We start from the raw sequence: 27341 nt of genomic DNA on the forward strand, positions 1-27341 counted from the left end.
AAGCTATTCCTCACGGGAAAAGAACTTAAAGAATAAATAAGCTTTCAATTTAGTATTTTATCGAACCCTTTTCAAAGCTATTCTTCAAGTACGTGCATACTCTAAGGATATTAGTACATACTACATACTAAGAAGGTGCTATAAGCCTGTCCTAATAAATATCCTTATGACATTGTTTTAGGAATCAAAAGAAGGCTCATAGGAAAAAAAAGATCAAAATGAATAACTTTTACTAATATCTATTATTTTGATAAATGTTTGACTTTCAAGACAAAATTACGTATGAAATGAAACCACTGAAAGCTTATTGTAATGTTATCTTTTTCATTTACTATACACTTTTGCGTGAAAGGTCAAATAACGCAACTTACTTTGACATATATAAATTATTATTGGTTCATCCATCATCAGCATACAGAGAAAGATGGCAGAATCAGTTGATATAGTCGGTTGTAAATCAGTGCAAGAGTTGGCTTTGAATTCTGAAAATCTACCACCATATAATTATATCTATGATGAAGGTGGTCTTGGATTTCGTGATGCTCTTCTTCCATCAGAATCAGATATCCATATTCCAGTCGTTGACATTGGTAACCTCGCATCTCCATTTACAGCACAACAAGAGCTTCATAAACTCTACACTGCTCTCTCTTCTTGTGGCTTCTTTCAGGTCAACTTCTCTGTATTTTTTTTATTTCAGAATTCAGTTATCAAGTACTCAACGATCCAACATTCAAGCATCAATTTAGAATTTCATAATTCAAACAAAACTAGAATCATTAATAATTAGTAGATATCATCAAAAATATTACTATGATACAGCTAACTCTGGTTGAAAGAGAAATATAAAACTGAAATCATTGTCTTCACCAAACACTTTAGTTGTTTGTCGTGCATGAAGTGTCAATTCAATGTTTTGAGGTCCGTGACCGTCGGATTGAGATCTAACACTCTAGAGTTTCAAGTTGGAATTTTATAGTTTTTGAAAAGAAAAAGAAAACTGGGTTTTATAGGATTGTTGGTCATTGATGGTGTGATTGCACCGAATTCGAATTCGTTTGGATGAAAAAAATATTCTAAGGTAAATGTTATTTTAGAAGGTTATTCAAAAACTTTTACGTAAATTTCATTGTTTTATTGATAAGTTTATAAGATTTTTAAAACGAAGCGATTCTATGAAGTATTTCTCCAAAATTAAATTTGGAGAACTTCAAATATACCTAAAAAGTAAGAATTTGAAATTTATTATCTACTTTATTCAATTTTTTTAAGGAATACTTTATTCAATTTGAATCTCAAGTTGATATAAATAGTCACGAGTTGACCCTATATTTTTTAACTTTAGCAAATTGGCCCCTAAATTTTTAAAATTTTGAAAATTAAACCCTTAGTAATTAAAAAGAAAAACAAATTGGGCTCTATAAATTTTCAAATTTTGGAAATTCGCCCCTATAAATTATTAAATTTTTTTGTTGGTCCTTATAAATTTCAAATTTTTTAAGAATATATAATTTAATTACATTATCCAAACAAAACAAAAATAGAGATGAAAGAAATTCAATCGAAACATTTGAATATGTGTTCGATTGTTTCATATATCTTTAAGGAAGACAATCGAGCAGAATAATGGTTTTATTTGGTGGGATTCTATCCATTATTATGTTTCAGATTTATTTAAATTATTTAGGTTAGGGCTTTTCGATTATCGTTTTTGTTGATATTTATTTTTCAAGGGTTTTGATCTTTTGTTTGCTTTGCACTCTTTTTTTCTTCGTCAAGGTTTTATCCAATTAAATTTTCAGGTAAGGTTTTTAACAAGTAAATTATTTAGGTTAGGGCTTTTCGATTATCGTTTTTGTTGATATTTATTTTTCAAGGGTTTTGATCTTTTGTTTGCTTTGCACTCTTTTTTTCTTCGTCAAGGTTTTATCCAATTAAATTTTCAGGTAAGGTTTTTAACAAGACATGTAATTGTTTAAGCTCTTGATTGTTTACTTTGGATTTTTTTTTGCATAATCCACCCAATTTTTGTAATATCTCTTCTTTTTTTATTTTTGCATAATCCACCCAATTTTTGTAATATCTCTTCTTTTTTTAAATATAAAAAGGCATCATTATTGCCTTTTTTTTTTGGTTCAATAGCCTATTTTTTTTGGTTCAATAGCCTAGTGGCTAGATCACACACTTTTAAAAAATAAAAAAAGTGCATAATCCACCCAATTTTTGTAATATCTCTTCTTTTTTTAAATATAAAAAGGCATCATTATTGCCTCTTTTTTTTTGGTTCAATAGCCTATTTTTTTTGGTTCAATAGCCTAGTGGCTAGATCACACACTTTTAAAGTGTGGAGAAGTGGGGAATCCGGGGTTCGAACCCCGGCCCCTGCAAACATTGTCCCTGGTAGCTACCAACTGAGCTACACTTACGAGACATTGCCTTTTGTTTTAACAAAGATAAATTAACCTATCCAAACATGATCTTAGAGTATGTTGGATCTTTGGAATAGGATGTAATGAAATAGGCTAGTTAATTTTTTAAAAAAAATAATGTTATATCATTCTACTTCATTCCGTCCTATAATACCACATGTTCAAACATACCTAAAGAGACATAGTTCAAATTCTCTATCAAAGAGAGTCGTAAAATAGTCATCAATATCACTTTAATAAAGAAAAGATATTGTTATTCATATGTCTGCACCTAACAGTTTAAACTTTTGAGACAGTAGTTTGATGATAAATAGTTCAATAACAATGCAATGTTTACTTATTAATTATTAGAATCTAATCGAGAAAGAAACTCAATTTTAGTTGTATATTTCATCTGTCTTATTATTATGATCCATTGATTCAAACTAGAGACAACAGTATAATCTGTACTTTGGATACTCTAGGTTGTACTTCTGTAATGATCAAATCACCAAGTAGAAATGTAAATGTTAAATGAGGCATTTTCACATGCCCAAAATGATATTTTCAATTCAATTTTCTGGTACATATTGGGGGATGAGCGTCAATAATATTCCAATATTCTCAACTGTTTTTTGTGATTCAGGCAATAAACCATGGTATGACAAGCTTGTTTCTAGACAATGTGAGGGAAGTTTCAAAGCAATTCTTTGAACTTCCAAAGGAAGAAAAGCAAAAATATGCAAGGGAACCAAACGGTCATGAAGGATATGGAAATGATGTAATATTTACAGAAAATCAACGGCTTGATTGGACTGACAGAGTTTATCTCAAGGTACAGCCTGAAGATCAGAGAAATTTCAAAGTTTGGCCACAAAAACCCGATCATTTTAGGTATACATTTTTATCACCATTAAGATCAGAGAAATTCGTAGTACTCTTTTACATGACATGAAGTAATTAACTAATACTCTAAATAGCTCAACCAAAAGATTTTGCTTTCTTGGATATTCACATACTGTAAGGCTGTAATCACATGGCTATTTATAATTTTGAAACACACTACTATTTTGATAAACACCTTAATTAAGTGCTTGTATCACAAACACTTATCATACAAGCTCTTATACGCTATTTCAATAATACAAGATAAAATAAAGTCAAACAATTTTCATATAAGTTGTTTCGATAAATTCTCCCAAAAAGTTTCGGGTTGTTTCGATAAATTCTCCCAAAAAGTTTCGCAAATGTTTACATTAGTAGATAAGTTCAAATAAGTCCATCCAAACAAACCTAGTGTTATTACTCTTAGACAGGGAACAACTCCATAGATATCTGAAAGAAGTTGTAAACCATAACGGTGATACAAGTATCTCTGCTCTATTAATTTGTACATGAACAATATCTTTCATATCATTGGACTACTCAATGCAGGAGTATTGTACTACAATATACCGAAAGTTTAAGTCAATTATACGAAGTAATTTTAAGGGCCATGGCAAAGTCACTGACCTTGGAAGAAGACTGCTTCTTAAATGAATGTGGAGAGAGAGCTTCTATGTTTTTGAGATTCAATTATTACCCTCCATGTCCTATGCCTGATCATGTTCTAGGCCTGAAACCACATACTGATGGATCATCTATAACTTTTGTGCTGCAAGATAAAGAGGTAGAAGGCCTCCAAGTCCTCAAAGATAATAAGTGGTTTAAAGTTCCAATAGTCCCTGATGCTCTAGTGATTAATGTTGGTGATCAAATAGAGGTTGGTAATAATAACAACTACCTCAGTTCTTTATATTTGGTTGTTTAAATTTCTTGTTTTTACTTCATGACTTGTTTTAGAATCTAAGATCCGTTTATTTTATGAAAATATTTTATATTTGAGAAATGTTATATATTACGAAGGCAATGCAACAACATACGAATATCAAGGACATAACGTGTAACAAAAATTTGTGATTTCCACCTTTGATAGGTATCGTGTGTGTTAGTGTGAAAATCTACAGCTCAAATTGTTTCTTGTATCTCGTTACTCAATCCTTCAAAATATTGAGCATTTTTCTTTCTTGTTACACCAAATCTTATATCTATGATATATAACCGATAGGATTGACACAACCTGATGAACTTGAATGTGATACACAGATAATGAGCAATGGAATTTTCAAGAGTCCAATACACAGAGCAGTTATAAATGCAGAAAAGGAAAGGTTCACAGTAGCTATGTTCTGTGTCCCAGATTCAGAGAAAGAGATTAAACCGGTTGACAAATTAGTGAACGAGTCGAGGCCTAAGTTATACAGACCAATAAAAAATTATGTTGAGATATATTTCCAGTATTACCAGCAAGGAAAAAGGGCAATTGAAGCTTCGAAAATTTAATCATTTATTAAGTACAATGCTTCTTGGAACTTTCGTGAGTTGAAAGAGAATGGAAATGAAATAAAATGTGTAGTGAAAATCCAAAGCTGTAGCTACATAAAATAAATGTTAATTTGTAAAATATTAATTTAAAGGTGACTTATAATTGCAGTAGTATGTAAACTTGAGTTTTATGATATTGAAAAGTACATGCAGGTGACATGAAGATGTGGAGGATCATAAGAGCCAAATTTAGCATAATACCTTATATATAATTTCCATTGTTTTATTTTTTATCTATTGTGACAAATAAATTAGTAACAATTCTTTCTCAAATTTAAATTTTGAACATGGCAAGGCCAGCTTTGCCTGTGTTGCTGCATATACTACAAAGAGGTCATAATAATTCTTATCACTTTTGTTAAATTAATTAGGCACATTGCTTCTGAAGCACCACAAAATCGCTGTGCTGGAACTTTCTTTGATTTTCTCGCAGAGGATAGATATTGTTGAATCTTGGTAGTGCATTATGTATATGCGTTACTCTTTACTTTTTTTAAACAATTAACTTGGTATATCTGAAGGAAGAAAAGCAAAAATATGCAAGGGAACCAAACGGTACTGAAAATGATGTAAAATTATCAGAAAATCAAAAGCCTATTCTTACAGGAAAAGAACTTAGAGAATAAGCTTTCAATATAGTCGTTAATCGAAAAACATCATAAGCATCATTGCTTAGGTATACGCATGCACTTGAAAAGAACAAAACTGTTAGACGACCGAAGTAACATGCAGATTCACATACAGCAACAACTTTCTTGTTGTCCTAAAAAAATAGGAAGATAAAAGATAAAGATAACTTCATCAGTATCAGAAAAATGGAAGAGTTGGTGGGTTCAGCAGAGGTAGAAATAATGGGTGGTAAATCAGTGCAAGAGCTGGCATTAGATTAGATTTTGAAAATCTGCTACCAAATAATTATATCTATGATGAAGGTGGTGCTGGATTTCGTGATGCTCTTCCTTTTTCAGAATCAGATCTTCATGTTCCAGTTATTGACATTGGCAAACTCACTTCTCCATCTACAGCACAGCAGGAGCTTCATAAACTCCACTCTGCTCTCTCTTCTTGGGGTTTCTTTATGGTCTCATTTTCATTATTTATTCATACCTGCTGCTTACATTTTTCAAATAAATACTTTTATTTCAGTTACGTATGTATTCCTCAACAATCCAACATTCAGACATCACTTTAAAATTTCATAAATTAAACAGAATTAGGCAACAACAAAAAAATAGTATCAAGTGTTCCTGCAGTTATTTATCATCTAAGCTAACATCATTAGTGTTACTTTAGTTGATAATATCAAGTGTTCCCCGCAGTTATTTCAGTTATGCTCTGAATGACGAGGTGTCTTCGAGGTGGAGGACATTCGATCATTAACCACCTTCTTCTTCAAAGGGGGTAGTGTACCGCAAATACTTCGATGGTCAAGTCAGTAAGCACTGTGGGTGAGAGGTATCTAGGGTAGAAAGTGAGTGTACATAACTGAAAGTTTAGGGCTTTTGGCCCTTGAACCGTTACCTAAACAGTTGTCACTTGGGGACATCTGTAAGCAAATTAGGACGAGTTGTCATTGGATATGTACCGAACACTTTAAATCCCTCTATGCTAGCCCACACTGTAAAGAGGATCCGAATATGTTGAAATTTGTCTCAATTAATGTTGAAATTTTGTAGGGAAATCGTGGCACCTTGGTTTAGGATCGTGGCACGGTTTGTGTTGCGAAGTTTGGAGTGAGCCATTGGAAATATCGTGGCACGACAGGAAGGAATCGTTGCACGATTGCTGGATGGGAGTACATCGTAACATGATATCTCGGAAACTGTGTTATATATATATAAGGCTTCATTCTTCATTCTTTGGCGAGAACTTCAAGAGAGAGAAATTTGGGAAATCAAATGAGGTAACTTTAGGGTTGAGGATCTTTGGTGAGAGGTTCTCTTGGGCTGAGGAAACATTTGTAAACACATTAGTAGTGAGCTGTCATTAGAGGAAGGATAAAAAAGCTTCCGTTAGTGTTTTCTCTTAGGATTAATTGTGGGTTTGAGTGACTTGAACAAAGGGGTAAAAATTATGGTTGGTTCTTTGGGAGCTTGTAAGCTAGTTTCTTATAACCTACCTCTTTGTAACACTCTTATCATAGTCAGCGGCAATGATGGCAATAAATTTATGAGGGGGCTAAATATATAGAAAAAAATATTATTTTTTAGAAATTGATATATTAAATTAACTTTGAAGAAAAATATTAATTTACGAGTGACTTGAAAAAGGGGTAGAAATTATGGTTGGTTCTTTGGGAACTTGTAAGTAATTTCTTGTAATCTTTTTGTAACACTCTTATCATAGTAAAGTGGAGAGATCTCTTTCCCCTAGAGGAAGTCATTGTTAGACCGAACTGAATAAACAATTCTTAGTGTGTTTGTTTCTCTTCTCTTCTTTTCTTTTGTTGGTGGTTTTGTGTTTATACACTTGGTTCTTAGATTAGTTTTAGGATTGTTGTAACTTGAGGCTACTTTCATATATTCGTTACTACTTCCTTTTACTCCATATACATCTAAAGTGTCTTCACCTAGCCATTTAACTTTTTGAGAGAGTTGTTTGATGACAAACAGTAGGAGGTGAGCTAGAGCTTATTAGTATCTATTCATTCCATTTAACTTCTGCATACATCAAGCATCACTGAAGTGGACTGAGGCCTCCGTCAATGGAGAGAAACTCAATTTTACAGAACAATATAATATTACTTTGGATATTCTATAGTTCTATATGACGATCAAATCACCAAGTAGAAATGTAAATCCTAAAGAAAAACCATCCATCAATTTAGTTTCTAAAATATCTATAATTCGTCCCTTTAGTCATTGCTATTAAGATGTTATCGATTAATATGGTGGATTTTTATATACTTTAGGGATGAAACTGACGAATTTTACATACTTTTAAATACTAATTATTTGTATATATTTGAAGGACAAAATTGAAGAGATACGAATTAATTTTTCTGGTACATAGTGGTGGCTAAGCTCCAAAAACATTCCCAACTGTTTTGCTGTGATTCAGGTAATAAACCATGGTATGACAAGCTTGTTTCTTGACAAAGTGAGGGAAGTTTCAAAGCATTTCTTTGAACTTCCAAAGGAAGAAAAGCAAAAATGTGCTAGGGGGCTAGGCCATGCTGATGTTGAAGGATATGGAAATGATAATTATTCAGATATTAAAAGGAGTGATTGGTCTGATAGAGTATATCTGAAGGTACATCCTGAAGATGAAAGGAATTTAAAACGTTGGCCACAAAAACTCAATGATTTTAGGTATAAATTCTTTTAGCTACTAAGTTCTGAATAACAGTGGATATTTCTTATATGGTAAGCATAAATTGTTTAGGTTTAAATACATGTTCAGTCTCTATGTATGTGCCATATCATCATCATTATTATTACAAATTTATTCTTGTTTTTGATTTTTACCATTTTCTTACTCTGATTTCAAACTCAAGATATTTGAAAAAGAATATTGTAAACCATAACTGTGACACAATTATTTTCTCTATTAATATGTAAATGAACAATATATGTCATGTGAGTGGATTTGTGAATGCAGGAATACTACACAACAATATACCGAATGTGTATGGCCGCTATATGAAGTAATTTTAAGGGCCATGTCGAAATTAGCGAACTTGGAAGAGAACTGTTTCCTAAAGGAATGTGGAGAGAGAGCTGCAGTGTTTATGAGAATCAATTACTACCCTCCATGTCCTATACCTGATCATGTTCTAGGCTTGAATGTACATTCTGATGGATCATCTATAACTGTTCTGCTGCAAGATAAAGAGGTAGAAGGCCTGCAAGTCCTCAAAGATAATCGGTGGCTCAAAGTTCCAATAGTCCCTGATGCTCTCCTGGTTAATGTTGGTGATCAAATGAAGGTAGGTAATATAACTTCGGTTGTTAAAATTCTCTTAAGTGTGGTAATATAACTACTCAAAATATTGTCAACCAACGCATCTTAACTAAAATAAGAGTGTAATACTAACTAACTCGTAACAATCTTTAACAAACTTTGACTATATCTAATGAACTTTTTTTCGTTTGCTTCGAGTTTCATTTTAGAAATCTAAGAAACGATGATTGAGTTTTCATGAGATTGTGATTTGCACTTTGTAGTGGTATTCACATAGGCCAATAATTCTCCTCTAATTATCTTATTATGCATTAATAACTACTTTGGAAGATTGCTTCAACAATAACTCGAATTGTATTTTTAAGATAAAATTTCTTATTATGTATTTCTTAAACAATATATGTATAACACTTATTAGCATGATTGGGATTCATTCTTACTATTCTCACATAAAAATATGGCATTCTTACTTGAGGTGTCCCCTATATATAACTGATAGGATTGACACAGCCTGTTGAAATTGAATGTGATACACACAGATGATGAGCAATGGGATTTTCAAGAGTCCATTACACAGCGGTGGTAGATTCAGAAAAGGAAAGGCTCACAGTAGTTATGTTCTGTCGCCCAGAGAAAGAGATCAAACCAATTGACAAACTAGTGAACGAGTCGAGGTCAATGCTATACAAACCGGCGAAAGACTATGGTGGGTTGTATTTCCAGTACTCCATCCAAGGGATAAGGCCAATTGATGCTTTCAAAATTTAATCAAATGCTTCTCTGAATTTCATGAAATGGAAGACAAAGAAAACCAAATAAAACGTGTGTTGTGAAAATTCTGAGTTGTGGCTGCTACTTTAGATAAAATAAATGTTGATTTGATTTGTTATTTTCTTTTATGTAATTTTTTTTCCTAAAATAAAAAAACGAGTAAATAGGCAATCACCCCTTTGAAATTGTAAGTTTCGTCAATTACCCCCTGATATTAACAAAACTTCAATTACCCCCTTGAAATTGCACAACGTTAATCAATTTACCCCCTCCGTCAAATTCTTCTGTTAGTCAACCTGACGTTTTGCAAATACTCCCCCTGAAGTTTTGCACTTATGTGCAAAATGCCCCCGAACTTGAAATTTTTTTTTTTTTCTTATCCTTGACTCAAAAGATATTAAAGGCAAACAATTAACAGTTAACTTGAATACTTTAAACTCTACAATATTACAATCCAAAATTCACACCAAAAATTCGCAAAAAGGTCTTAATAATTCTAGAAAAATCATCTGCTGAGAACCAAAATGAAAATCAGCTGAGAACCACAATGAAAATCATCCGCATTGGTTTTGACACAGGTAGAGGAAACCAAGTAGCATAGTTCTTGTCATTTCTTAAATTAATAAAAATACATACTTGTATAGATGCAAATATATATAGGTTGAATATCCAATAAAATAAAAGGAAAATAATCAAATGATAACCTGTGAACTTCCAAAGCTAAATAATATAAAAAGACTTGCTACATATAATCACTAAATAATATAAAATGACTGGAGTAAACTATATAGAATCACTAAATAATAAGGAACAAAGGCCATTACTCATATATATGTTACAAAGGCTATTACTAAGTTCTTTTTTATACATTGTTTCAAAAAAAAAAAAGTTTTTTTTTATACATATATGGTACAAAGGCCATTACTCACAGTTACTTTTATAGCATATATATATATATATATATATATATATATATATATATATATATATATATATATATATATATCCTATTATCCCTATATTTATGCCTTATTTGCCTTATAACATATCACGGTTAATGTTAAATATATCATGCAGTTATTGCACCAAATGCATTTCCTATTGAAACACCTACCTCTAATGTGTATATTAAGAAGCTATATTTACTTTTTTTTTTTACACCAAATGCATTTCCTATTGAAACACCTACCTCTAATGTTTATATTAAGAAGCTATATTTACTTTTTTTTTTTTAGAAGCATCTTACTGCCTCACGAGCTGCTCCATGGCAGCTTCTTGAAACATTTCATACAACAAACAATTATTGAAACAGAGATAAGAAGCTATAGTAATGACATACATAAAAAATATATATAAATTTTCAAGTTCGGGGGTATTTTGCATATAAGTGCAAAACTTCAGGGGGTATTTGCAAAACATCATGTTGATTAACAGAAGAATTTGACGGAGGAGGTAAATTGATTAACGTTGTGCAATTTCAGTTCAGGGGATAATTGAAGTTTTGTTAATTTCAAGGGGTAATTGACGAAACTTACAATTTCAGGGAGGTAATTGTCTATTTACTCATAAAAAAAAACTTTTTATTGATCAGGCACGTTGCTTCTCAAGTACTACGAAATCAATGTGCACTTTCTTGGCAGTGTATACTATGTACTATGACTTTATCGCCCATTTAGTGTTCACTGTGATTGCAATGAGCTAATCTAATTAGGTTCCATGTAATGTAACTACGTGAGAGATAAAACCCAAACTCATGTTTTATTTGACTAAATTCCAAACTCGTGCCATGGTTCTAAACAGTGGCGGAACAAGGAATTTTATAGAGTTTGGTAAAATTTTAACCGTAATATATAAATAATCATAAATCAAAATAAAATCGACTCGTCATTTTGTCAACAAGAGTACAATTTAAAATAAGAAAGATTAAATATAATCTGTCAATAGTGTGCTAAATAAAAGCTTATTTGTGGTCCCTAAAAAAAATGCTTGTGTGCTAAATAAAAGCTTATTTGTGGTCCCTAAAAAAAATGCTTATTTGTGGTCCCTAAAAAAAAAAACTTATTTGTGGTGAGTGTCACTCGTTAATTTTGGTTAGATTATTTTCATGATAGACTGCACAAGTTTAAGAGCCTTTTAATTTTGGTTAATTTTGTTTTGTTCATGGCACTATGGAACGTCCCTGTAAAAATTTGGCTTTCCAAAGTAGAAGCCACAAACTCTTTCCAGTATACATAAAAGATAAAGAAAAAGATAAGGTAAAAATGAATCATACATATATATACATAAAAGATAAAGAAAAAGATAAGGTAAAAATGGATCATGCATGTATATACACATAAAAGATAAATAAAAAGATAATGTAAGTATATCAAGATTTTCTGAAAAATGGAAGAGTGGGTTCATATGTCTATATATATAAGATAAAGATAACTTGATCAGTCTCAAGAAAAATGGAAGTGTCGGTAGAGAAAAAAGGTTTTAGATCAGTGCAAGAGCTGGCATTGAATTCTGAAAATGTGACTCCAAATGAGTATATCTACGAGGGAGGTGTTGAACTTTATGATGCTCTTCCTTTTTCAGAATCAAATCTTCATATTACAGTCATTGACATTGGCAACCTCACGTCTCCATCTACAGCAATAGCACAGCAGGAGCTTCAGAAACTCCAATCTGCACTCGACTCTTGTGGCTTCTTCATGGTCTCATTTTCATTATTTATTTATGCATTCATGCTGCTTACATTTTTTAAAAGAATTTATCATACATACCCAAGAATGATATTCTCAATTAATTGTTGTGTGATTCAGGCAATCAACCATGGTATGACAAGCTTGTTTCTTGACAAAGTGAGGGAAGTTTCAAGGCAATTCTTTGAACTTCCAAAGGAAGAAAAGCAAAAATGTGCTCGGGGGCCAGGCACGGTTGATACTGAAGGATATGGAAATGATAATTATTCAGATCTTAAAAGGAGTGATTGGGCTGATAGAGTATATCTGAAGGTACATCCTGAAGATGAAAGGAATTTAAAACTTTGGCCAGAAAAACTCAATGATTTCAGGTATAAACCACTAACTTCTCAATAAAGTTGAATATTCCTTTACATGACTTGAAGTAGCTAATACTTCAATAGCTCCACATATTGCTGTCAGGGATATTTCTTAATATGGTAAGCATACATACAGTACTTTTTTAATTTTTTTTTATATAGAAAAAGCGTAAAGTATTTAAGTTTAAATATATTTTTCTGTCTTTACATATGGAACTTTTTTTATTATTATCTATCTATACTATATATAAAGAAAATAGCAAATTTCAACTCTTTTGGATTGACTTTTTCTATTTCCTAAATTACCATCAATTTTAAATACATATAACAAATATAAAAGAGTAAATTCAAATATATTAATAAAAAGTGTAACAAATTCGATCTTTATTAGACACGTTATATAACTTTTTTTCCTTATCTTTTATTATGATGGAGTGAATTCAAAATTAAAACAAAATGTAAAAAACACAATATGAATATATGTCCTTTTTTTTTTCTTTATGCTTAGAATGTGTAACAAACTAGATCGAGTATATATATAAGAGTTTGGGCTGACTTTTTCATTATCCCAAGTATACTCTAAAATAATTTTTTCTATAATAATGATTGTTATTGGTGTCATTAAAAAGATAGGAATTTAAATTATATTTTTTTGTTATATTGTTGGTGCCATCGAAATAGATAAAAAAAGGTTAGTTTGATTTGTTATAATTTGAAAGTAACAATCATTTATATTTGTACTTTTGATCAAAACCAAAATTTTATAGAAAAACACCGTTCATAGTTTTCAAACTTTAGCGCAATAAAAAGAGCGGAAAGACATGTAATTTTATTTGTATTGAAAGTTTAGCGTAATTTTAAAAAGATAAAAAGTCAGCACAAAAGAGTTGAAGCATGATATTTTGTTTATATCTACTTAGCTAAACATAAATAGAGGAACTAAATTAGCAGCTTGAGTAACTTAAACTTGCTTTATTTGCTGTCGAATATAAATGATGCTTACCTAGCATATCTTAATTATTTTTGTTACACTATTAATAAGGCTACCGATGATGTTGATATAATACAACAAATTTTTTTTTGAGAGCATAATACAACAATTTGTAACCATGCACAAATTAAAGTAGTTATAATTTTGATGTTTTTATTTTTCCGAAAGTTTATAGTTAACTGGATTATCTATTAATTTATTAATATTAACATTTGTGTAATGAAGAGGAAGTGCCTGAATATAGCAATGCTTTGACTGAATTGGCGCATGACAATCAATTAGTACCAACAACATCTTCACCTATATATCACTTGATACTCCAAATGTTTAATTTATCTCAAGTAATAATGATCCCCTTGCATATATTGTTGAAAACACTTACCCAAATCTATTAGAAAACATGCCTCATATAGCTTATTTCCAAAATAGATCTATATTAGCTCTAAAAAAGTCAATTGTTGACCAAATCAATGATTATTTGAGAAAAAATTTATTTGAGTTATGATTCGCCGTATTCACATAACATGGATGTTAATGCGGTTGATGATGTTCGCACTCCTGAATTTATCAACATATAATTACAACTTTAGGATTATGCAATGGAATAAGACTAATAATAACTAAGATGGGGAAATATGTGCTAGAATGAAAGATGATCTTCGGAAGTAATAATCCCTTACAATTTATACCGAGTTTATCTCTTACAATTTCTGTTACCAGTTTCATTCGCAATGACTATTAATAAGAGTCGAGGACAATCTCTTAAAAATATTGGAATAGAATTTCCGACGTCTGTGTTTTCACATGATCAGATATATGTTGCAATTTGAAGAGTTACTTCAAGAGATGAGTTGAAGATATTTATCACAGATGAAAATGGCGAATTTATGGTGACTTCAAATATCGTGCATAGAGAAGTCTCTCATAATGTATGATAATTAATGTCGGTTTTCAAACTATATTTTTGTATTACAATATAACTTATTCGTGACTATTTTAGCTGGTAGGACCCGTGCGGAGCACGGGTCGATGGTCTAGTAGATATAGATTACTATTAATCATCGTGAATATACAACTTTTTATCTTTGATTTTTACTGTTATCTTACTCTGATTTCGAACTTTTTTTTAAAGATAAATTAGTTAGTTGTTAGATTAATTTTTTTTCCTTTGTCCGGATTTAAACCCAAACCTCTAACTCGTATTTTTTTATAGAAAAAAAAAACTAACCCCTTATCCTTTAGCTAAAATCAATTGACATATTCAATCCCACTCCGAATTGGAACTCATATTTCAAAGAAGATGGTAAAGTGACACAACTATTTGCTTTATTGTTATTAATATGTAAATGAATTTGTGAATGCAGGAATACTACACAACAATATACCGAATGTGTATTGCAGTTATATGAAGTAATTTTAAGGGCCATGTCAAAATTAGCGAATTTGGAAGAGGACTGTTTCCTGAAGGAATGTGGAGAGAGAGCTGCAACGTATATGAGAATCAATTACTACCCTCCATGTCCGAAGGCTGATCATGTTCTAGGCTTGAAGGTACATTCTGATCCATCAACTATAACTATTCTGCTGCAAGATAAAGAGGTAGAAGGCCTCCAAGTCCTCAAAGATAATAAGTGGTTTAAAGTTCCAATAGTCCCTGATACTCTCCTTATTAATGTTGGTGATCAAATGGAGGTACGTAGTAACTTTGGTTGTTAAAATACTCTAGAGTGTAGTAAAATCTAAATACCAAAAAATCCAAGGTCTGGACTCCTTAACTGAGATTGTTAAATAAAGTTTACATGATGAACCAGTTTACAAGTGTTCTAAAGGCATTGTTAAAACAACTATAGAATACTTGAACAAAAAAAAAACAACAACTATAGAATATAACTTTAAAAAAAAAATTAATGATGTGATCCTAATGGTTTGGAGTGTGCTCTTCTTCAATGTCTCAAATTTTATTCTCTTGATCGTACTTTGGATGGGCTAATTTAATTTCATCAAGAAAAAAATAACTCAAATTGTATTTTAAAGATAAAATTTCTTATTATGTATTTCTTAAACAATTTCCTATATAAACCTAAAAAATGATAGGATTGATGTTGAAATTGAATGTGATACACACAGATAATGAGCAATGGAATTTTCCAGAGTCCAGTACACAGAGCAGTGGTAGATTCAGAAAAGGAAAGGCTCACAGTAGTTATGACCTGTCGCCCAAATTCAGAGAAAGAGGTCAAACCAATTGACAAATTAGTGAATGAGTCAAGGCCAGTATTATACAAATCTGTGAAAGATTATGCTATTTTGTATCCCAAGATTTCTCCCTACGGAAGACCAATTGATCAATGCAAAATTTAATCAAATGCTTATCAGAATTTCGTGAAATGGTTTGTGGAAGTTAAGCTTGCTTTTGGTGTTGGCTTTGGGTTTGGAGATTTTGTTTTTATTCGTGTTGGTGGTAGCCTTTGGTTGAGTCGTGTTTTTATTAGTGTTTATGTTGTATGGTGTTTGAATTTTCTTTTGAATGCTCCGCCTTGGGCGCATGTTGTAATAAATCCAAGTATTTTTAATGATTTAACGGTTATTATTAATTAACAGTATAAGACATACTTACACTTATCTATAAGAATTAAATTCTAAAACATAAAAAAAAATCCAAATATGATTCATTTTGAGTGGTTCTTTAAATATATGATCCAAAAAAATTAATAAAAATTGATTTTACATGGTTTTTACTTTTTTAGATTGGTAATAAGGGGATATATTAACTAATTAGACGACATGTAGGATATCCTTATAATCCACCATCAAAAGACCATATAGAAAATTACAGTCAATATTAACTAAAATCGAAGACAAAGGAGCATCAAATCCTCTTTAGCTAATAAATATGCAGATGAGTTGACCTCTCTAAAATAATGCTGAGTAGTGACAGACCAATACAAAAGATTTAGACGATTAAAAACCTCTTATAGGAGAGGCTTGAAATAAGAGATGGTGGTAGTTTTGTTGAGGACAACAACTGCAGCAATGGTAGAATTGATTTTGAAAATGACACAATCGAGATGAAGATGGCGAGCAATACACATATCATGGACTAAGCTCCACATCTCGACACACTGAGAATTATTGCGACCAAGATTGCAATACAATCAAACTTAAAAGTACGTACAAGAGGGCTCCCGTTTGATAGAAATAATGGACCTAGAGCCCTCCATACATGTCGCGGGTTTATCAATACTATCAACTACCATTTGCATATGGCTAGCTACATGAAGGAGCCAATTTAATCGAAGATCAGAGTATTGATTAAATACCAATTTGTTACGATCCTTTCATAAAACATTGATAAAAATGCCAGAAAACGTCCACCTAACTCCATGGCGTATTTTCAATATCTTCATCATCAAGGTCCCATTCGCCCAATAATCTAGCTTGTTGACGGCAGACCAAAATTCTATTGTTTCTTCATTGTCTCTTAATAATATGCATCACCAATTGATTTTTTTTTGAAAATAAAATTAATTGAAAAAAAACATTTTAAAATAATATTAGCCATGTTGAGAGGTGGTTTCATTATTCATTCATATTCATGAGTGTAAAAGTGGGGTGTGTGTTAAAAAGAAAAAGAAAAGAAAAATAGGAGTCCGTGTGTAAATGGGCTGAAAATGGTTATGGGCCATAAAGGAGGATGAGTGAGTGGCTAGGGCACAGCGTAAGCAAGCTTCATCATTCTTCCATTCGATTCCGTTCTGTTCTAGTTTTAGTTTCTGGGAAACACAAACAGCAGAATATATACAAAGTGACGAAGGAATCAATAATAATCCCCAAATATCATTTTTTTTATTATTTCATTTAATTGAATTTCCCTTTCCTTTCCTAGCTAGGGATTTCAATTTCACTATGAATGCCGCCGAAGAAGAGGAAGCTCCACCTCACCAACAACCCTCCGATTCCCCACCTCCTCCTCCGCCGCCGAACTTCTCAGTTAATGCCGACGCCGTCGTTATTGGAGGCGCCGTAAACAGCACCGAGGAGGTTGCTGTTGACGACGTGGCGTCGGATGAGGGCGGTGAAGGCCAAGTGCATGTGATGGAAACTGCTTCGTACGGTGTTGGGGATGGTGTGCAAGATGAAGAAGAAATTGCTTTGGAGGAGAAGGGGACTGATGTTGGTTTGGACCCTGAGAATGTCGAAGAGGAAGAGGTTCAAGTTAGGGTTGATAACTCAGATGATGCTCCTTTGATCGGAGAAGAAGAAGGAGACAAAGACAACGAGGAGGAGATGAAGGAAGTAGAAGACGAGAATGAAAAACAAGGAGAAGAAATTCAAGATGAAGGCGAACAACCGCAGCAACATGAAGACGATGAAGAAGAAGCCGATCCTGATGGTGATGTTGGTTTGCCAGATGAAGATGATAAAGAGGCTGATGAGGAGATGGAGGTGGCGGAGGACGAGCCAAGTCCGAGTGCTGGAAAAAAGAAGCGTGGGAATGGGAAGAATTCTAAATCAAGTGGGAGAGTTCCTTCAAAGAAAAAGATGGAAGAGGATGTTTGTTTCATTTGCTTTGATGGGGGTGACCTTGTGCTTTGTGACCGAAGGTGATCCTTTGAGACTCACTCCTCACATTAGTAGCTTTGTAATTCTGTTCATTATGTTTTTGTTTTGTTTATTTGGAAATTTCATTGTGTTTTATTTGGTCTTCATTAGGGGTTGCCCCAAGGCTTACCACCCTTCTTGCGTTAATCGCGACGAGGCCTTCTTTCAAACTAAGGGAAAGTGGAATTGCGGTAAGATTCCTTATTCCGAGTCTGTTATTATTCTATTCATCATGGTTTCCTTGCTTTTTATTTTAGGGTTTAGTTCGGTGTTTGTTTTTGCTTTTCAGTATATTAGGGTTTAGTTTGGTGTTGGCTTTTACTTTTTAGTATATTAGGTTTTTTAGAATGTTAGGGAGGCCATCTATAAAAATATCATGTGCATGAAGTATGGCACTTTGACTTCAGTAAAATAACAACAGCTTCATCCTCTTCATAATGAATTATGCATTGTGGACAGTGAGAAATAATTATTAAGCACATGAATGGATTAGATTATTTTGAGTTAATTTTATTTTTAACTTTCTAATAGAATTTGTTATAGACACTAAAACAAATTTCCAAACTCACAAAGAGTGAAGCAACTTTACGTTTAACCAAAAACTGGTTTAAATTGATTTGTATCAATCAACTAATAGATAAACAAATTAACATAAACATACAATAAACCAGCTTTTAGATAAGCATTGATCATTCCTGATCTTTAGTTTTGTACTGTAACACTCATAACTAATACTAGATTTTATAAAAGGGTGGTCCAAACCCACTTGGGTTGGTTAGTGTTGTTGGCTTGGGACCTTGGAGTGTCCTCCTCAAGGTCTCAGGTTCGATTCTCCTCGATGGCAATTTAGGTGGGCTAGTTTAGCTTCTTCAAAAAATAAAATAAAAGGGCAGTGCGGTGTGTGAGACCCTTACCAGGTGGAGTGTAATTGTTGTACAAATACAGGCTTTCTTGCTAGTGATAGGATAAGCATGAGTCATATGAATGAAGATTTGACAAGCCTTTTGTTGATTTGAAGTGCTTGCATCTGCTTCTGCATTATATTATGGAAGTTTGTGCTTCCAAATGCTCAAAAGTCAAGGTGTTCCTTTGGGCTACTAAAGCATAACAACTGTTAATTAAGAGTCATTTGGCTTCTTAAAATTACTGCCAACAGTTCTTGTTTGTATCCTAATCATTCTTTGACAATATTAGTATAGAGAATTCAAAATGTCAGGTGATGCATAGGTAGATCTGTCCCTATTAGCTGTATGATTACTCTAGAACTGTGCCTCATGGTCTGAATATTTTAATTGGTTGTATGATTATATTACCTTGAGATTTGCCCACGTATATTTGTTGAAATATTACTGGATACAATGTGATTGACATCTTGATGCAAGGGATCTTACTACTACCTTGAGGAGGGAGTGATGCTTTGCTAATGCGCGCTTTTCTATGTCTTCTATATAATTTAGAACGATTCTAAATATCTTATATGAAATGTATGATAAATCTCACTAATTAGTTTAGTTAATTGACTATTTGACTATTTGTTAAGTGTAACATCTGCGTTGAATGTCAGTGCTCTTTAACTAAGGTTCACACAAATTTTAATTTTTTTCAATGTTTAGTACATTGTTTAGACAGTCTTGTTTAGAGAAACAGGTGTTGGCACTGAATTTATAATTTTGTGTTTCCAAAACATAATTGATTTTACTCTGAATGCCCCATGTTAACATAATATTTACATTTCTTTGCTATGTCTGACTTTCTACATCTTTGATCTTAATGATCTTAGGTTGGCATCTTTGCAGCAACTGTGAGAAGAATGCACACTACTTGTGCTATACATGTACATTCTCTTTGTGCAAGGGTTGTATCAAAGATGCTGTTATGTTATGTGTTAGGGGAAACAAGGGGTTTTGCGAGACATGCATGAGAACTGTAATGTTGATTGAACAGAATGAGGAGGGAAACAACATGGTATATCTTCTATTCCTACTCCCCACCCCTTTTCTTGTCAAATGCTTTTGTTATTAAAAAATGGTGCAGTATATGTGTGTTTTGAGCTGACAAAGTGTTGATCCTTCTACACTGCTTCTGTTTGTTGAGATGGTGGTGGTAATTGGTTTTTTATATATACTTGTTGCTAACTTTTTTGTTTTGTTTTTTCTTGGGGTGCATTTTTTAGTTATTAAGCATACATGCGCTTGCATACATGGACAAGCGAATCTGTCCTCATTTGATAGCGATCTCGAAGTATCATATTTAAGAGATCCAGTCAAGATTAAGGTTCTATACATGTTTACTGTACTAAATTTGTGTCTAAAGGGTTCACTTAAATCCCGTACGGGACACAATCGGGAACATTCATTTATGTCCCAAAACATTGTTGTGAGTGTTCCAAGCCTAACATTAGTTGCAATGAAAAAGCATGGGCTGACGGCTCAATAAATGAAACACATCCCGTGACTGCCAGTTGTGGAGGTGACTGAAGGAAGAGACAAGATGCAATCGGTTGCAAAAATGACAAATAATAAATGCTGCTACTGGATTGCTTGTAGAATATCTACACCTAACAAAATACCCAAATTCTATAAAATACAAAGTTTCATTTAGCTTTTTTATTCTTAAAATATAGCCTAATGCGCTTATAATTTCGGATGATGAATCAGGCTTCAATCTGTATTTCTCACAGAAGTAAACAAAAAAGAAATAGAATGCTAGTGTTTAATGATATATTAATATTATGAAATGCCAATCTTGATTGCCAACAGTAGAAAATGCCATGTTAAACAATGTATATTTTATGCCGATTAAATAGCAAAATGAATTTGGAAGAAATTGTTTGGTTGCCTTGTCCCAACTTAGCAGTCATTTTTTAAGCATAAACTAATTTTTTCTTTTACTTTTTAACCAACGCCATAGCCGAATTACTTTTCAGCGTGCAAAATTAAGTATGGGGGAAATTAACTTTGCTCCTAGGAATCCTGATGCAGTGATTCTTGTTTTGTTATTGATTATTGCAAAGATTTCCTCTTCAATTTTGGTTTCTACATCCATAAACCGCATATAGTATTTTATACATATCAAACTATCCCATGCCTGCAATAACTACAGACCCAGCAACAATAATTCCATAGACCACTTTATAATGCCATTAATCAGATGCGCCTACTTTTTACTATATGTAGTTATTTTTCTGTGATTGATGCAGGCACAGGTTGACTTTAATGACAAAAATAGTTGGGAGTACCTTTTCAAGGATTACTATGTAGATCTAAAAGGAAAGCTATCTCTAACATTTGATGAACTCGCTCAAGCTAAAAACCCTTGGAAGGGTTCTGGTAAGCTTCCTTCTAAAGAGGAATCGCCAGATGAACTTTTTGATGCCACAAATGATAGAGGATCAGATTCAGATAGCCCTTATGAGAATGTAGATTTGAGTCGATCTAAAAAAAGAAAGCCCAAGAAACGGGCAAAGTCTCGTTCCAAAGAAGGTAAATCATATAGTGCGTCATCTACAGAAGAAAGCTCTGAGTGGGCTTCAAAGGAGCTTTTGGAGTTTGTTATGCACATGAGAAATGGAGATAAATCTATGTTGCCGCAGTTTGATGTGCATGCTCTTTTGCTAGAATATATTAAAATAAATAAACTTCGAGATCCTCGCCGAAAAAGTCAAATTGTTTGTGATGCGAGGCTTCAAAATTTGTTTGGAAAGCCAAGAGTTGGACATTTTGAAATGTTAAAACTTCTTGAATCCCATTTCCTTCTAAAAGAGGATTCACAAGCTGAAGATCACCAGGGGAGTGTTGTCGATACTGAAGTTAGTCATCTGGAGGGTGATGGCGATGATGATACATATATTAAAGTTGGAAAGGAGAAGAAACGTAAAAGTCGTAAAAAGGGTGATGAGAGAGGACTTCAATCAAATATTGATGAATATGCAGCCATTGATAATCATAATATTAATTTAATTTATCTAAGACGCAACTTAGTGGAAGATCTACTTGAAGATACAGATCGGTTTCATGACAGTGTTGTTGGTTCTTTTGTGAGAATAAGAATTTCTGGTAGTGGTCAAAAGCAAGACTTGTATAGGCTGGTGCAGGTTGCAGGTAAATATTTGTACACTAGTAACTTTCATGCCATCATCATTTGCAATATAGAATAAACTTTGTACTTATTTTTTGTTATGTTCTGGGTCAGGTACATGCAAAACAGCAGAGCCATATAAAGTTGGTAAAAAGATGACAGATATCTTGCTAGAAATCTTAAATTTAAACAAGACAGAGATTGTATCAATGGATATCATCTCAAATCAGGAGTTCACAGAGGTGATTAAAGCTTGCCATGATATTTAGTGACAATTGATTTTAATCCCTTTAAAGCTTTCCATGGTAGATGTTATCGGTGGTTGATGGAGGAAGGCCAAGAATCTGCCATGCTTCAGTTGCTCAAAATTGAATCTGAAGAAGCCAGGCAACCACTTATATAACCATGAGTAAACCCTTGAATTAGTCCACCAAAGATTAGCATGTGTAGCCCTATAAAAACTTTATGATCAAAATAGTCCCGTAAAGGTGCCTAATTCATCACTTTATTTCACTTAAGTCATCTGTAAGGACAAAGGTGATGTTTTAGACTTTGGAGGGACTAATTCAGTGCGATGAATCCTTGGAGGACTGATGTGGACTAATCTTTGAATGACTAATTTTGTTGTTTACTCTCACTCATTTAATTTGTTGTTTACTCTCACCCATTTAGTTTTGAGGATGAGCTATTTTTAGATTTAGATTTCTTTTAACATACTCCCTTCAGAGTCAAATTTAAGAAAAATAACTACATACCCAAAACTACAAATTTTCTTCATATAATTTTCTACAAATTATGAATATTGAGTTTTGGAAATAAACGTTTAATATGTTAAAATTAGTTAGGATTTGCTTATTTTTTACTCTGGAGAAAATGCATTTAAATTTATGCTATGCTTTAAATTAATGTTATTTCTTTCATCAAGATATTGATTTGTTTTCTGTTAGGATGAGTGCAAGCGCCTCCGCCAAAGCATAAAATGCGGCCTCATTAATCGGATGACCGTGGTAATTATTTTATATGTTACATAAAACTGTTTTAGTTATCAGATGTTATAGTTTGTATTGAGGATCCATATTTGTGCTTGTAGGGTGACATTCAGGACAAAGCATTGACACTTCAGGCAGTTAGAGTAAAGGATGTGAGTAATACATTATTCCTGAGATGTTTGCTTAAGCATTTTTCTACTATTCAAAATTTCTTAATTGTTCTTTTGACTGATTTATTGAGAAAATAATATGACATACATGAAGAGCTTACCTTCAATTGACAAATGTAGTTTTATTCGTTTAAAGGCTTCAGTAGAAATGTGAAAGGAAATTAGGTTGATGAATTCAATTACTGTTTAACGAGTCTCGAGAGTTATCTTATCTTTTGTCTGATTTAAGTTAGTGTGTGATCACAGGTGGTAGAGGGGACACAATATTCTTTCTGTAGTTAAATTTTCTCATTGATCTTACCTGGTCTAAATCGGTGAAGACTAGTAATTGTAAATTCATGGAACTCTTGTTCATGTTATTAACTTTTTAAATAAGACTGACATTTCTGCTTGCCAATAAAAATGAAGTATTGCTTCAATTTGGAAGTTAACTGATAGTCCCAATTAGTTTAAATTGAATTCTTTTATTGGCATGTTTTCATTAAATCCTCATTTCATTTCCTTGTAATTTGTTGTCTTAATTTGGACTTCTTTTATCGATGAAATTTAAAATATATTTTCCAGTATTTGTCGATGGTCATCTAATTCAATTGCTCATTTTTCTATTGCAGTGGCTAGAAACAGAGATAGTGCGGCTAAGCCACCTTCGTGATAGAGCTAGTGAGAATGGACGCAGAAAAGAATATCCTTTTTTCATTAGAAAAAGTTAAATAAATTAGATCTATGAAGCACCGACAGACCCTAGACATTGGTAAAAATTTTCAAAAATGAATTAACTGAATGTAATCACATGTGCTGGTGTCTGACACCGGACATGCCTTCTGTCAAAAGCGTTGGTGCTACAGAGCATTAGATCGATACTGGATCCAATGAACCAAGCTTGATGGCACTAGGTTAGGTTGCCTCCATTCCAATACATGTGGCAGTACTTTCGTGCTTCTTGATTTTTGTTGTTATAAGCTTTTCCAAACATTTATGAAAGCTCTAAATAAGTTATTCGATGCTCTCTATAAATATATTTTGGGATCTTAGAATCATATTTTGTTAAAAATTTACTTGGGTAATATTTGAGTCCTGCATTGTGATATTTAACGATTTCTGTACATGTTAATAGAAGGATTTTCATTGCGCCTTCAATGTATTCGAATACCAATCGTTTGGTTGAGATTGATAATTATCGTTGTATTTTATTTTCTATGATAATGTTTGGCTTATTTCAACTTGTATATATTATTATGGTTCTCTTATTTCAACCTACTGATTTTGGGAGGAGGTTTTTGGAAGGCTAAGTCTATATTTTGAAATATATTTGATATTTTAAAAAAAATTGAAAGAACATGATAAATGATCATATAATACTTCAATCACACTTCATTCATTTTAATAAACATTTTATAATCTGTAATTTAAAAAAGAAAAGTAACCCCTCCAAAACCCTCCATCCAAACATATCGTAAGAGCTCTCGGTTACTGTGTTATGTTGATCCTTAACTTCCTGTCACGCTCAGAGAATGTGTAGAGAAATTGCAGCTTCTGAAAACCCCTGAAGAACGGCAACGTAGATTGGAGGAAATTCCAGAAATACATGTGGATCCAAAGATGGATCCAAGCTATGAGTCTGACGAAGGAGATGAAATGGAGGATAAAAGACAAGGTAATTTTAATACAGTTTGTAATTTTAAATTCATCTATATTTCGACATCTTTTTTCTGGTAATTGGTAATAATTTCATTTCTATGCTTGCAGAAAACTTCATGAGACCTAGAGGGTCGAGTGCGTTTGGAAGGAAGGGGAGAGAAATTGCTTCGCCTAGAAGTGGTTCCATTTCGAGTGATTCTTGGAGTGGAACAAGGAACTATTCTCACATGAATCAGGAACTCAGCAGAAACTTGTCTAATAAGGGATTTTCAGTCAAAGGTGATGATGTTTCTAATGCCACTGAGCTTTTAAATGATGCTCAATTTCACCAGGGAAGAGATAGGGAATCACAACTATCTAATAGTTGGGATAGGCAAAAGCTACTGTCTTCAAGCTTGGAGAATGGTGCTAAAAGTACCCGGCCATTGGTAGCATCCGAGTCTTTTTCAAATACTGTACCAGAAGCTGCCACAGCACCATCTTCTGGCGGATTAGCAGCTCCGGCTGTGAAAATTAATGAAACTGAAAAGATGTGGCATTATCAGGATCCATCTGGAAAAGTTCAGGGACCATTTTCCATGGTGCAACTTCGCAAATGGAATAATACGGGATACTTCCCTGCTGATTTGAGGATTTGGAAAACCAGCGAGAGACAAGATGAATCTATACTCTTAACAGATATCTTAGCAGGGAAATTTTCTATAGAACCATCCGCGGTGGATAAAACTCCTCCTAAAGCTCAAAATCACTCATCCTCATTCTCCAGGATGTCTCCTTTGGCGGCTCAAGGTTTAGCAAGTAAAACATCTCCTTTGGCAGTTGAGGTCCCTAAAAATCCTGGAAATGGTTGGGGTTCTGGTGCCAGTGTCAAAAATGAATCAACAAGTCTCCCTTCGCCTACTCCCCAAACTGCTTCAGTTGGGTCCATGGGGCATGCTTTTGAAAACAAATGGTCACCAACACCTGTCCAGATGGCTGGGTCTGTTTTGGGAAATTCGTTCCCAAACAGTCTTGGAGGTTTTCAGACCTCTGTGGCAGTTAACTCACACCCTGGTATAACTGCAGATACTACTCAAGTGCATCTTCAAGCAACAGCTGCAAATATGCAAAACCAGGCTGCGAGTATCCATAATTCTCGTGCTGAAGCTCAAGGGTGGGGTCAGTCTGTGGTTCCAAAGCCAGAACCACAGGCCTGGGGAGGTACACCATCTCAAAGAGTAGAGGTGAATAATTCTGGAACCTTGCCTGCCCAGCAAGCTTCCCATGGTCTATGGGGTGATGCTTCTTCTGTTCAGAACTCTGCCTCATTTAGCACTGGAAATCCAACTGGGAGTTTAGCCGCACATGGATTTCCAGGCATGACTGCACCAGGTAATCAAGCAAACACCATGGTCCCACCACCACCCAATATGTCATGGGGCATGAACATGCCTGGAAATCAGAATACTAGCTTGGGTGGGACTATACCTACCAATATGAATGTTAACTGGACGCCTGCACAAGCGCCAGCACCTGGAAATGCAACTCCAGGATGGGCAGCTCCTACCCAGGGGCTACCTCAGGTAAATGCAAATGCAGGTAGCTGGGTAGCACCTGGTCAAGGTCATCCACATGTAAATAATGCTAGTGCAGGTTGGGCTGTGCCTGGTCAAGGGCCAGCACCTGGAAATGCCAATCCTTCTTGGGCTGCATCTGCTGGGAACCCAGGCATGTGGGGAAACGGGCAAAGTCATAACGGAGAGAGGTTTCACAACCAAGGAGATCGTGGTACCCGTGGTGGAGATTCTGGTCGTGTAGGTAAATCTTGGAACCGGCAGTCATCATTTAGAAGCGGAAGCAGAGGGGGTTCTAGGCCTCCTAGTGGAGGGCAAAGAGGAATATGCAGGTATTATGAGAGTGGAAATTGCAGGAAAGGAGCTTCCTGTGATTATCAACACAACTAAGAGTTGTTGGGCTACTTATTTGCGGAGAAACATCTCTTACTGTACAGTATTTTCCCATTACATGGCTTAACATTGTGTAATGATGCGTCGTGTATGTAGAACTTGTGTATTGTAGCATCTCATTTATTTTCTAGTTTATTTTGCCTTGTATTCATGAGTCACTTCTCACCTTGGAGTTGACCTATGGGATGGTTGACTAGCTACAGTAGTTGAGGTGTCTTTAGTTAGATTAATAATGACAAAAGTGACGAGGTTATAGGTTTTTGTATTACAATTGTTTCATCTAGTGCTGTGAAGGGAACATTCGTTAAAGATACCAAGGCTGATTCACATGTGCTTGCCAAATCTCAGAACCGAGTTCCGAGAGGTTGATGAGTTT

General features: G+C 33.7%; 3 protein-coding genes and 1 pseudogene across 5 annotated transcripts; all 4 read left to right on the top strand.

The window, feature by feature from the left end:
* Window positions 1–191: 191 nt before the first annotated feature.
* On the top strand, window positions 192–5083 carry LOC146943203 (protein LATERAL BRANCHING OXIDOREDUCTASE 1-like). The gene is made up of 4 exons (XM_085757310.1): window positions 192–670; window positions 3055–3302; window positions 3843–4170; window positions 4554–5083. Exons 1-4 carry the CDS (start codon window positions 425–427, stop codon window positions 4788–4790), a joined length of 1059 nt encoding a protein of 352 aa, XP_085613436.1. The 5' UTR covers window positions 192–424; the 3' UTR covers window positions 4791–5083.
* Window positions 5084–5610: 527 nt separating this feature from the next.
* LOC146943204 (protein LATERAL BRANCHING OXIDOREDUCTASE 1-like) lies at window positions 5611–9749 on the top strand (annotated as a pseudogene). Its single transcript, XR_015032981.1, has 4 exons — window positions 5611–5913; window positions 7893–8143; window positions 8433–8760; window positions 9275–9749. The product of XR_015032981.1 is annotated as a protein LATERAL BRANCHING OXIDOREDUCTASE 1-like (transcript).
* A 2200-nt stretch (window positions 9750–11949) lies between these two features.
* Window positions 11950–16137, top strand: LOC146943205 (protein LATERAL BRANCHING OXIDOREDUCTASE 1-like). Of its 2 annotated transcripts, none has more exons than XM_085757312.1 (4): window positions 11950–12205; window positions 12314–12564; window positions 14908–15235; window positions 15671–16137. In XM_085757312.1, the coding sequence occupies exons 1-4, from the start codon at window positions 11957–11959 to the stop codon at window positions 15902–15904; spliced, it is 1062 nt and encodes a 353-aa protein (XP_085613438.1). In that variant the 5' UTR covers window positions 11950–11956; the 3' UTR covers window positions 15905–16137. The 2 variants fall into 2 exon arrangements, with proteins under 2 accessions (XP_085613438.1, XP_085613439.1); XM_085757313.1 differs by having other exon boundaries at window positions 14908–15094.
* A 1130-nt stretch (window positions 16138–17267) lies between these two features.
* NERD (GW repeat- and PHD finger-containing protein NERD) lies at window positions 17268–27274 on the top strand. The gene is made up of 10 exons (XM_085757311.1): window positions 17268–18147; window positions 18257–18336; window positions 19926–20110; window positions 21345–22245; window positions 22337–22464; window positions 23170–23229; window positions 23313–23363; window positions 23993–24063; window positions 24884–25035; window positions 25128–27274. Exons 1-10 carry the CDS (start codon window positions 17450–17452, stop codon window positions 26960–26962), a joined length of 4161 nt encoding a protein of 1386 aa, XP_085613437.1. The 5' UTR covers window positions 17268–17449; the 3' UTR covers window positions 26963–27274.
* Window positions 27275–27341: the final 67 nt, after the last annotated feature.

Source organism: Medicago sativa, chromosome 3 (assembly GCF_051527215.1).
Source record: "Medicago sativa cultivar Bolivia chromosome 3, Bolivia_mono, whole genome shotgun sequence".
NCBI classification, from domain to species: Eukaryota; Viridiplantae; Streptophyta; class Magnoliopsida; order Fabales; family Fabaceae; genus Medicago; species Medicago sativa.